Genomic DNA, 13,231 nt, shown 5'->3' with positions numbered 1-13,231 from the left:
ATTTATGGGCAAAATCCTATTAACTTTTCCCATCTAAAAATTTGCAAAATCAACGAAGAAGTGGCACATTAGAGAGCCATTTTGAAAAATGGCTGTCATGGACGTTGAGGGCGCAATTAACAATGGCCAAATATTTCAATTAATTTTGAATGTAATTTCCCACTTGTTTGCAAAATCTTACTAGCTGTCCCTTCTGAAGTTAGCAAATATTTTGAAAAAAAATGACATTTATGGCGGCCATTTTGAAAAATGGCTGCCATGGCCGTTGAGGGCGCTATTTCCGATGGCCCGATATCTAGATTTATTTTGAATGTAATTTCTCATTTGTAACCAAAATCTTATTGACTTTTCTCGCCTAACAGCAGATTTTGCGAAAACATGGCATTTATGGCAGCCATTTTGAAAAATGGCTGCCATGGACGTTTAGGGCGCTATTTACGATGGCCCAATATCTAAATTTAATCTGAACATGATTGTCAACCTGTGTACGAAATTTGGTGCTTTTATCACAAAATGCACAATTGTTCGGCTATGCCGCTCCACTATCAATGATGGGTGACAGTGTGTCTCTTGGGTGTGATGCTTCTGTGTGTGTAATGTGTGAGTGTGTGTGTGTCTGTGTGTGTGTGTCTAGCAGCACGGTATGTTAAGAAGTGATTGTCACACACGAAAAAATCTCACGCTGCCCCATCGGACTCAACAGTTCGCTAAAGGACAAGTTCATCTTTTTACGCATGTGGATTGCATGAATGCAGAAATATCAGCAGCACACATCAGTGAAAGTTTGTGAAAAATCGGACAATCCATTTGAAAGTTATGACGTTTAAAGTTTCTTCGTAGTCGCTGTTGTATGTGAAAACTACTGCGGTTTAATGATGTCACTTGAGGAGAAAGATAAGGGAAATATACAGAGAATTACAACAAAAACAAAAACATATACATGCGTGTATAATAGTTATTCTTCTTTTTTTTTAGAAAATAAGGGGCATATTCTCTTAACTTGTCAATGACATATCTGTATTTATGTTAAAGGATAAAATCATTCAACATGACTTCTAAACGAGGAATGTCAAGCGATCTTTCATTATGGGAGAAAAGTAAAAAGAAGATATGTTGACTATTCTTTGTGTTGTCTTCATATTATTATACGCATATGACATCACAAGCTGTAGTAGTTTTCTCCTCCAAGCAATGGTAGCACTAAAATTCAAAATTCATAACTTTCAACGGACAGTCCGATTTTCTTCAATCTTTCACTGGTGTCTCTACAACTATTGCAGCATTTTCTCGATCTACATGTTATCATTATTATCATCATCATTATTCATAAAGGTTAATCTTACCACGCCTGATTCTGTATGTGCATAGGGTAGACGTAAGTTAGCGGTATACTAAGAAGCGATTATCAAGTACAATTTATAATAGCAAACACTCTTAGAAATATAGGTTCATCTTTGCACCTTCATCAGTGTCATACTGGGAGTATCTTTGAAGGTGATCCCATTGTGACTGAATGTGAATTGTGACTGAAGCTGAATCTATTCTTCCTAGAGTGTTCAACAGAACACAAAATGCGCAGCCGCAAAGTAACTTACCTGCTGCTCCGTCGGACTCGAACTGTTCGTAAGTTGTGTAACCTTGCCATGCTTGATTCCTGGTTTTACAAAAGAATACATCAATGTACACAAAGCGGTTACTTTCAGTTCATTTCAATTCTTTTTAGTTTACTTTATTTTTGACAAGCACTGTTTGATCCATATAAATGCAATGCTAAAAATTGAGGCTTCTTTTCAAAATGTATTTGTACGTATTGTAGGACCCCTTGTCACAGCAGTTCCGAGTGAGCTTTAAAGGGATATACCCAGCTAAAGGAAAAGTAATAAATGAAAGGATAAATGCAACCAACTTTTTCACGTCTAGTTACTTACGTTGACCAGCTACGAAACACAGTGAATAGATGGGCTTACCTGTCATGATTTCGTTCGCCAAGTTGATGAATCCAGCATCGTACACTTTATCGCTCAAGTTCCTGTGCATTCTTTTGCGAAATTCTAGTATTGATATAGAAATCAGGGCAAATACAAGCGTATTACTATTGAATTAAACCTTGCAATTCATTGCGCCCGTTTCCTTATGCGTGACCAATACTCTAATCACCGCTAAGGAGAGAGCAAATCAAGAAAAGAAAAATAAAGTCCATAATCGTCAAGTCTTTCCTTACTATTTATGTAAAAATTGACCCAATTAAAGGGATGGTACAGTATCCGTGGCGATGAGTATTTGGCTTTTAACTTTTTAAGAGATACCAAGAAAACACTTGTGATATAGTATACAGAGCATACCATTTTAAGAGGAATTCAAAGTTATTTGATGAAAATCGAGTTAGGAATTACTGAAACACCCAAAAACATAGTAAAACAAAGCAATCGTAATAAAGTGCGGGTCCCACACTTTAGTTGTATTGCTCTTTTTTGGATATCTCAGCCATTTTAAAACCAATTTTCTTCAAATAAACGTTAAATTCCTCATAGAATTACGTGCTTTCTCATATTTTATAAGAGGTTTCTCATTGTTTCACCAAAAAATGTTAGAAACCCGAAAGTAGGTCTCGACTAAAACTGTACGATCCCTTTAAACTAGTGCATTTCATATGACGGGGAGTGTCACATAGTGTCCACTGGTGTTTAATCCTTTCAGTGTGTTTTTTTTTTTTCTTACAAAATCATTTGGCTCGGAATGGATGCAAACATGCCGATGACGGGAAGCCATTAGTTTGTTTCAATGTGATAGCTGAAACGCAACTGAAATACACTACAAGCCGACCAAGCTACAAAGTAAGACCTGATTGTAATGTGGAGGATTTCATTATAAGGCCCCATCTCACTAGAACGAATGCCCGACGGATGACCAACGATTTCGAAAATTTCAAGATGCATTTGTATAATTTCGTATAATACTAGAAGAGTTCTTTACATTGTTCACGTTCTCTCTTCATTTTTTAGTCATATGGATTCTCAAGGATAGGCTGCGCTCGACTCTTTTTAACATGTCCAAAATGTGGAGAGTATCTGCGAAGTCCTACGAATAGGCAACGCATACAAGAACGTCAAGAACTTTACGAACTATTCTAAAGGGGTGCAAAAGTGTCTTCAAATGCTCGAATTCGTCGGGTATTCGTTAAGCACTCACTCTAAAGTGACAGGCCTTATTAACCAATGAATTATTAAACAAAAGAGACGAAATAAGTGTGATTCTGTCGCTAAATTTACCTACTTCGACTTATAATAATGACGAAATGATGTGACCTCACTATTAAACAACAGTGTCCTCCCATTGCCACTCCTCAACTCAGTCACGAACTCGTTCATAGAAATGTTTAAAAAAGGGGAGCACAATTTGAGATCATAAATACCCAGCCATGACAGGACCGGTCGAATGAGAGAGTTTGATACTCAAATACGACAATTATTGCATGGTTTTCGTCATGCTTCAAATAACACAAGAAATAAAATGAAATGGGAGTAAAACTTCACTTCTAGTTTTTTTTATCATTATTTTCATATTGACCGAGAAAAAGATCATTTCTCTTCAAAACTTGCCGAAAACTCCCCATGAGGGTCCTATTCAATTACAGCACTGCACTACTAACTAGTTGACTGTACTGCAGCATCAAAATGTCTATGCTATTCGTCTCTCGCAGTATATGTGATTAAACTTTTAATTGTCATCACAAATTTTGCAGTTATTTTCTTAAGTTCTGTTTTTTGTTGTGTTTGAATTGGACACTTCAAAACATGAACAAAAATGACAAAAAAGACGATTGTGCGCCAGCCTGCGGCCTGATAATACAGAGATCCAGATAAGTGATGGACGTATAAACTGATGTCGGACTGCAGTGAATCTTTTATTGAACGTTATGTTGAAAGATGCGTGTCCCTACCAAAATTCAAACCAACGGTCATATGCACAATAACAGCTACCGTCAACCAACAACTGCACGTTTTGACAAGTGGCCTTTCCAATCAAAAACCCTTTACCTCGTTCGGACTCTGGTCCGAGCTGCTTCTTAAGTAAGTTCAGAAAGTTTTCCTTGCCCTGCTCCACCCATTCCACCAGCAGTTCGAGGACATAATTATCAGATTGTGGGTCAGACTGCTCTGTATTAACCTCCAAAATTTTGCGCAGCCGATCGGCTTCACTTGCAGGGATGTGACGCGCCAGCTCAGTAAGAACCTCTACACTCGGGACGCAGTCTCTGTATTGGCCTAGTAACGGACATAAACAGCAAATATTCGTTTGTTAAAACACATCGGAAACAGACTGAAAAAAAACATCAATTAATCAGAGGATCAGTAAACACGTCAAAAAACCATCTGTGGTATACATTCATAGGAAAAACAAAGCAGTACCATGTTACTGTTTATACAATATAACTCTTGCTACGAGACTAGCTTACTGAACAGAAACATCTGAAATTTCAGTTAGTTGTATTGTTGTCTCTTCCCTGCTTTATGAGATATCGTAATATCAAAGCGCTGCAATTGACATGCCTGCAACTTATCGGACTAATTGCGAGACAGTGAGGAATAAAATATATATATATAAATTCTAGCTAGAATATAATTGAAATTCCATGTTTCAAATACGAGATGCAACTATTTAAACCGAGACTGCATTTCACTTAAGTTCTGAATAATTTCAAATCAATGGAAGTTTAATGCATACAAAAAGAAAAATACACTGTATGTCAGTAATTTGTTTCTTTTTGCCGAAGAATTCAGATAGGACATTTTCATTCTCTTCCCTGTAATAAGAGGGTTGCCAATCCCACGTTGGACTTAGTAGACTTATAGTCAAAAGACAGATTTGTAAAGATTTCGTTAAGATAAAATGTTGATGGAATGATATAACATTTGTTGCACCCTGCAAATACAATGAAGTGATGGTATCATTGCCTTCAAAATACCCACTGTATGTTCACAGAAATGTATACTGAAACCATAATAGATAGTACCGGAGTGTACCAGCCGGAAGCCCTTTGCTTTAGTTACTCAGCCTATCTACATCTTTGGAATTCAACACCAGCATTTCGAATTTTCTTTGATTTCCTTTTAAAACCGTATAAAGACAACCCGTGATCATTTAGCAAAGTATTATATTTGTGTCAGTCAGTGGGAAAACATGTAGCTATGACAACAGCACCTTATCTAACTAGCGTAGGACTAGATAATTGTCCCTCATGACAATGTTTTATGAAAATGAAAGATTTTATATTTTTGTTATAAATAATTGTCGATTAAACTGAAGCATTTGAAGATTCAGTTTAGATTAATTATGAAAATCAATTTAACATGGAGAGTAGCCTATTTTCAGGGATTGCTTTCAGGGAAACGTATAAAAGAATTTTTTATTTTTTTCTTGGGGGGGGGGGTCTGGGGCATATATGAGAATTACAAATGGGAAATCCATTCTCTCAAGTCAGGGTGTCGGTATATTAACATTCTGCATGAATGACACGTGCCCACATTTTCAAGCCATTGATATTCCATCTGTGATGCAACTCTGTCTTTCTACGCTGACTGATGTAGGTAAATGTAGGCTCTACACGTGGGATTCATTATAATTCATCGCAATTTAGCATATATATATATATATATATATATATACATGTATATATATATACATATATATAAATCACTCGGTATCCAAGGTAGGTCTATATTACCCGTTAGGATTCCCATGGCAACAGGTTTATGTCTAGCGTCATACATGAGATCTGCCAAGGTGGTGCGATGGTTGCAGTCTGGTGGACACATCATCTTCCTCCACTCTGTCAGCATCTTCATGTTGTCTTGGATCTTGTCTCCAGTACGAGTTTGGGACTCAATGGGATGCTCAACACCCAGCTTTCGGGCTAGCACGGCTGGTTCGATTCGTGTTGCCACGGCCATCAGATCACTGGTACTCACGTCGAAATCTGATATGTCAAATATATTAAGGGGTAATTTGGTCATAATGTATCCTTATGACTATGCCATGTATCAGAGTATTGAATTTAATATTGTGTAGAAACTTTGCAGGTTGCATGTCCCGTCGGAACCGTCACGAAATTGTACATGTTTAAAGAATTAATGTTTCCATCATAGTGTATGAAATCTTACGGTAACACGCTTCAAAACTGTTTAAAAACAAATGAATGATAACCTATGAAACACCATATCAATAAAAAAAAAAATAAATATGTCCCCTCCATTATTGTCGTACATGTATACTAGTAAGCTTGATTGCGTTTGTACAGCTCTAATGAAGGTGTGAAGAACATGAAGGAAGAAGGAAAAAGACTGAAAGCTTGGTAATAGGTAACCAGTTAGATCTTGCTACGTCTATGCCCCTTTCATGCTTCTTCTTCTTCTCGCATTGAATAAGAAACAAGAAAGGAGAAGATACGCTGATTCTGTTGACGGTCGGTACCCCTTCTCGCCACATATACATTAAGTTCCTTATTAGCTTACCAAAATAGAATGTTCGGGCTATTTGTCTGTAACCGCACTTTCTCAGTAGTTTAGTAATCACTGTCCTAGTCTCGTCCGTAGATGTTTTCTGTTGTCGATACCGTTGTCTTATAACTTCAGTTGTTCCATTGTTACTTCCTTCTAAAGAATGATTGACTTGGAATTGGCTTAACCGGTGAGTGCTGTAACCCAGGGCTTGGGCGAATGGGTAGACATCTGTCATAAGTAGGCGCATGGCCAATCGGGGAATCTCAGCTTTGAATGGTGCGTTGTATCTTTTCTCCGCAAGAAGCTCCTCTGTGAGCAGTCGAACATGACAAACAATTTATTATCAAATCGGAATGTGTATGATGGACATAAAGAACGTTACATCGTTTGCACAATATCATGGAAATCTACAGGCATCACCCCTATCAGCCTGTTACATTGATCACTTGCATGAAAACGTTTCTCAACAATGTATGTCGGTTAGAAGATTTTACAAGAAGTGGCTATGAGTTCGAAATGATGAAATGGAAGAAAAAAATATACAGCAGTTAATATTAACTACACATACACACACACACACACACACACACACACACACACACACACACACACAACGTTCTATGTGGATTCCCAAAGTCAGCAATTAATGGTGCTATACCCTTTGATGAGGTGCCGCACTGAAGTCGTGTGGAACAAGTCCCACTGGTTCCTTTTTTCCGACACGTTTGTTCATTTACAGATCAGCAGTTGCGATCTTAACAAATTTTCATTTGTAGAGGGAGACAAACTGAAGAAACTCAAACCTGAGCCTTCATCCCTCTGAATAATATCTTTCTTTCATTAATGTAAACGGTGTTCGCTTTTCTTTGTTCGCAGGTCATTAACTTGGAGAAGACGCTTCTTTTGGGAAAAAAAGTGGTGTAGTTTTATTTGCGATTACTTTATAAGCGTTTTGTTACCGAACTATATGTTTTTAAGCACTACGCTTTGTCTCCTTTCTATCATATCCCTCTTCTACAAGTCATTTCAAAGTTAACGTATTTACAAATTAAGATATAAAATCACGCTACCTATCACGAAAGTTGTTTGTTTGTTTGTTTGTTTGTTTTGTTTTGTTTTGTTTTGCTTGTCATTTTTCCATCTGAGAAGATGGCTGAATGGCCCATATTCAGCTACACTAAACTGGTCTTCCATGAAGTTCACTGCGTTGACATATGGATTGATGAATCAGCTAAGTATAACCAAACAGTACATATCCCGTATGTAATAACTCCTTAGTTTTCATGCAAAGCTATTTATATATCTTTTGACAAATTTGATGTCAATTTCGATGAAATGTTTGTTCAGATTCAGAAAAAAAGAAGAGCGAGATATTCCGCGTTTTTCTTTTGTCAGAAATTACTGACGGACAAGAACTATTACGTGAACGTGATGTAATGGTATATGCAACATTACTCGCTAATACTCCTAGTCAAGTGAATTATAAGAACTTTAGCATCGATGACCTGTGAAAAATCACTGTGATCAGACAAAATGTGAACCTTGTCTCATATCTAAAGATGTCAAAACACCGTCAATATATATCATATTTTGAATCGCGTGAATGCACTTTATGCATGAAAGGTAATTAAATATGATTAAACAGTTTCACATAAGACATTACAATCATGTACGAAAAAATATATATATACACAAAGCAAAAAAAAAAAAAAAAAACAGAAATAAATACCGGAAAACAAAACAAAATATCTTTGAATCAATTCCTTGAAGCAACTGAATGACGCTTATATAAATGCAAAATATTGCAATTTGGTTTTATTAGCTAAATGCATATTGGTATATCACTTACCTTAATACACTCTTTCAAAACATGGGTTGGCCTTGCGTCATATTGGTATTTCAGATATGTATTGTGTTCATATTACAATAGAACTTTGCGACATTAGAGAAATAATTGATATATCTATATGACAAAAAATAAAGAAAACCTCTTCAGAAGGAGTTGTCAGAGGAAAAGGGGTGAGAGTGTTGCATCACATTCTAAAATCATACCACGCAAGGAATGCATTTAGATAAAGGGTAATGTTACCGTATGTAGGATTCATCTTTCGCAGAACTCTTCTGATCTTCCACCTTTTGCCTTCCTTCTTCCCTTCATCCTCCACATTTTCAAGAGCCTGAATCATGTCATTATCATCGACAGACTTTGGGATATCCAGTTTGAACTCTTGCGCGATACTTTGCAGCGCCTCCGAGTCGCCATACTTTCTGATGAGTTTGATTTCCTCAATGGTTATACTGCTAACTAAATGCGAAAAGAAAGAGGAAATAAAACCATGTTCCTCATCGCATCATCTCATTCACATGGGGGCATACTTGTTCTTATTTTTTGTAGTCGTTGTTATTGAATTGATGAATATGGTTTGATGGCATAATGCGTTAGACTAGGAATCTTAGTGCAACAAGTGGAACAAGTAAAAGCGTGAGACTTCAAAAATTTTGTCGTCATCATTTTCATAACTTCCGGTAACATGGTAAGAAACAATTTGGTTACTGGGTAGTCTGCTTCTGCAAATATACATTTCTATATTTAAAAAGGTGTTCTTCGAAATGTGCCACAACGCTACGAAAAGACATACTTTATCTAACAATGCTTCAGATTACATGAAACTTATCCAATTCACTCCGTCTGACAACAAGTAACATGAAAAGCCACATATTTTGTTGTTATACTGGTTGTTGTTTTTTTGTTTATTTTTTTTTACAGTGGCACGCATGAAAAAATATATATATATCTATATACATATACTGTACATATATATCAAACGTCTCCAAGATGCCTATAAAATCTTCTTTAAAAGAGAGTTAATGTGGTTTTGAGACTTACTGGCTTCGTTCTTGTCTTCCTCTTTCTTGATTTGTTCTGATCCAGGTTTGGTGCCATTGGGCCCTGTTTTATGACCCTCACTTTCAGGCATTGTTTGAACTGAAAACGGAAAGAAAATAACATTAAACGTTGAAAAAAAAAATCGACAACAACGAACACGAACAGCCTCAATCATTCAACTGGTCGGGAGGAGTATTTCTGCCGACAAGAAAAATTAATTCTCTCTTGCCTCGATGCATACAAAGACAGACAAAATCGACAGTGGCGATTTGGCTTACAAACAACAACGTGAACCTACATGCAAACACTGAACGAACTGATGTTTCCGGTACATTGTAGCAATAGCTACTTGTCTGACTTTTTACCTTGTTTTTAATTTCGCGATTGCGATTGTCTAGTAATCGCTCTTAATTTTTCGTGAAATAAAAACCAATTAGCAACTAGCGACAATACAATTCATGAATGTTTAGACTCGATGATTCCCTGTAAAATAAAAAAAAAAACCAATCAAACAAACACACACACACCACAAAACAAGTATAGGCCTACAGCGTGTTCTACATCTGAAGTAATATTCTGGCATGTTATGTCTCGGACATACGTAGATACGTCATGACCCATACGGCGTGTAAGACTTAGGTACAGTAGTTAATAGTTCGTTTGTGTGTTTGTTTTTCGTGAATTATGGCTTTCGTTGTATAGTCAATATAACTATTTTGTTTTGTTTTGTTTTTTCTTTTGCGCGTTTTTCACTCGACCAGTGTTATTTTTCGGTTCAACTGCGATTCGCAAAATTTGTTAATATAAAAGAAACAAGGACGACCACATCGCTCTACGTGTTTGAAGGGGTCCATGTGTTCTGCCATATTCTTTCTTCGCTTCTGAAGACAATGCATGATACTAACACGTGAAGTAAGAGACAAAAACAAGAATTATTGGCTTACAAATGTGTTCTAACTGTTATTTAGGCTATTATTAAAAAAAAAAAGTCTTATTGATTTTTACATTATAAAATATTGATTGCAATGAAGGCTGATTCTAACGTCACTGATATGACAGCAAGCAGCCTTAACATCATTATACTTGTGGCAGTTATATTTGCTCTTTGACTTCCCTATAATCTAATGACCTTTGTCTTTTCATATTTTGTTTATTTTGCTAGAATAACAGAAACAACAGCAATGATAATAATCATGATTATAATAATGATAATGATAACTTGCAAACAGGTATTTATACATATAATATGGTCAGTGCACGTTTTAGAGAAAATACTATAAAAGAAGTAAAGCGGAATTCGTGCCTGGTTTAACATCTTTTTCTCCGTTGACTACTTTCTGCCCTTGCCCTCTTCTTTGCAGTCCTGTATTCCCGTCATTATATTCCGTTTTCTCGTTGGCCGTTTGAGCTTCCACAGCGGCTGATCCTATCATATAGAAAATTAAGGAACACAAAAACGTAAACAAAAAGTACCCTTAAAAACACAACGATTTGAGTAGGGTATTATTTGAGTGTAAGTTGTTCCTGCTATGAATTCCTAAAGGTAAACGTGCGGCAGGAATGTGTACAATAACGGACAGAAATAGATTTCAAAATACAATCAGCAAAAAAAAAAAGAAGAAGAAGAAAGAAATTGATCATATTTTCATGTATATATTTCTTATAGAATTTTTTTGCTAAATGTTAATGCATTATTAACCATATGAAATGTTATCTAATTGGCTTACTTGGTAAAACAATAAAGAAGAAACTTTACGCATTGAAGACCTTATTTTTTCACTTCCAAGGCACAGAAGTAAAAATTGCAACAATGAACAAGTTGTCATTCATGCATAAATGCTCTTCCATGTAACAATAAGAACAAAACACAAATTTTACACAATAAAAAAATGAATTCATTTGCAGAAATATACCTACAATCTATAGAATATCTTTGATGCCCAAAGGATCAAATTAAGGTTAAGAATAATGGAGGAAAATGAAACTTTTCTGTCAAATTCAAATTCAATAATATTAGAAGTAATATTGAATTGATACCTTCCATTAGGAGAACTGTAAATTATATTCAGTTCTTGAATTTGTCTCATAAATTCCCAAACTACTAACTTGAATAAAATACAGATTATTTGTACCCTTACTACATAAGTCATTTGAAGTAGGAGCTTACAGAAGATTCTTAGTTTCCCCTCGTAAGTATCCTATTTTGATTTTGTTTGAGTTGAGAAGGAGATAAAGAGAACGAAAACTAATTTTTGCTATTTCGTTGATGTCTCTCATTGTATTTAATTTGTCTTTTGTTATCAATGTTATCTTAAAGTGCATTTGCAAGAGAAAGACAATATGTCAATTTTTGCCATTTTTACTTTTCTGCTTTTGAGGACAAAGCCAAATGTGTTTACTCATGCGTAAATTTCGCTTTATATTGAACTACTAGATTAATAACCAGTTAGATTATCTATAATATGGTATATAATACATTGATTTTCATCACCTAAAACATGAACTTGAAAAAGTGTTTGCTTTCTTTTTTTCTTTTTTTCTTTTTTTGCTGAGAGTATTTTCGTCGTGCATCGAGGGTAATGTCATTGGCTAATGAATCTAAATTAATGAATGGCCGTATACGCAATTGAGTATATGAATATAAGAACGACCCAAGTCCATGGAAGATCATTTCGAGTAAAGTAAAAAAAAACTTCATATCTTTTTTATTTGTCCAATAATATTCTATTTAACTGTGATGGGAAAGCAACATTGTATATACAAATTAGAACATATATTATTAAGACAATTAACATTTACATTAATTGTGGAGAGGCCATTTTGTGTGGTGGACTTAGGTCGTTCTTTGATTCATATGGACTTGGGTCGTTCTTTGATTCATATACATGATATTCTGCTATAGAGATGGGAGAAGGATGAGAGAGGGCGCTATTATATGAATGTAAGAATGACCCAAGTCCTTCATTCTTACATTGATATAAGATTTAACTCATTCATTTCAGGCACTTCCGGGGGTAATTAGGATTTATCATTCACACACAAGATGAGTCCATGCATAAGCTACAATTTCCCATGTCAAACTGAATTTGGCCAAAAATTGGACTTGGGTCGTTCTTATATTCATATACTCAATTGAATAATCGTTTCTACACAATTACTTAATCACGGAGGCATCCCAGTCGACTGTTTTCAACATAAGACTTTACTTTCATTAATTGAGTATCATTTTCTGATGATGAACTATCACCAACAAAATTTTGAACTAAAGAAATATACACGATCACGCCCACCCCCCCCCCCCCCACGGAATATTACGTACCGTTTTCTCCGTCCAACTTGTCTGTGCTCTCGTTTTGCCCTGCATCACAATCTTTTGAGCCAGAAGTTTCCTCAGTTTCCTCCGTCTCTTCATTTTTGATTGTGGCTATAAGTGGGGCTATGGATGTAAATTCATAAGCAAACAGTAAACGGAACGAATATAAAAGCCGTATTTTGTTTTCTTTTTATTCAATTATTTTTGTTTTAGTAACAGAGAATTATCATGGAGATGAAGGTCATGTATGACTGAAAAAAGAAACATTTGTTCACTTAACTGCGTTTAAAAAGAAATCAGTGCATTTAAAACATATTCGTATCTCCCGATAATCAGTCATCTTCAAGAAGCTGTGATGTATGGCGTATTGAGAGTTGACAATGCTCTTGATCTCCTTGTCTCAAAAGCTTACTAATTTAAGAGCTACCCAAATAGGTTTAAACTCCCCCTAGGTTTAAAAACAACAATGACAAACAAACAAACTGGACAATCTAATGACAACTTGTATAACACAACACAATCTGATCCGAA

General features: G+C 35.7%; 1 protein-coding gene across 1 annotated transcript in view; it reads right to left on the bottom strand.

Moving 5' to 3' along the window:
- Positions 1–1,069: 1,069 nt before the first annotated feature.
- Positions 1,070–13,231, bottom strand: part of LOC139720272 (uncharacterized) — a 32,007-nt gene continuing 19,845 nt past the window's right edge. The window contains exons 11-19 of the mRNA XM_071631632.1: positions 12,707–12,823; positions 10,691–10,813; positions 9,388–9,486; positions 8,590–8,805; positions 6,513–6,809; positions 5,726–5,977; positions 4,038–4,265; positions 1,596–1,654; positions 1,070–1,078 (exon numbers count right to left, since the gene is read on the bottom strand). Coding sequence (XP_071487733.1) covers positions 1,070–1,078; positions 1,596–1,654; positions 4,038–4,265; positions 5,726–5,977; positions 6,513–6,809; positions 8,590–8,805; positions 9,388–9,486; positions 10,691–10,813; positions 12,707–12,823 — 1,400 coding nt within the window. The remainder of the gene's footprint in view (positions 1,079–1,595; positions 1,655–4,037; positions 4,266–5,725; positions 5,978–6,512; positions 6,810–8,589; positions 8,806–9,387; positions 9,487–10,690; positions 10,814–12,706; positions 12,824–13,231) is intronic.

The sequence above is a fragment of the Diadema antillarum genome, unplaced genomic scaffold, assembly GCF_040938485.1.
Source record: "Diadema antillarum isolate AM-2024a unplaced genomic scaffold, OU_Dant_1.0 scf00000125, whole genome shotgun sequence".
NCBI classification, from domain to species: domain Eukaryota; kingdom Metazoa; phylum Echinodermata; class Echinoidea; order Diadematoida; family Diadematidae; genus Diadema; species Diadema antillarum.
This window is presented reverse-complemented; position numbering and strand designations above follow the sequence as displayed.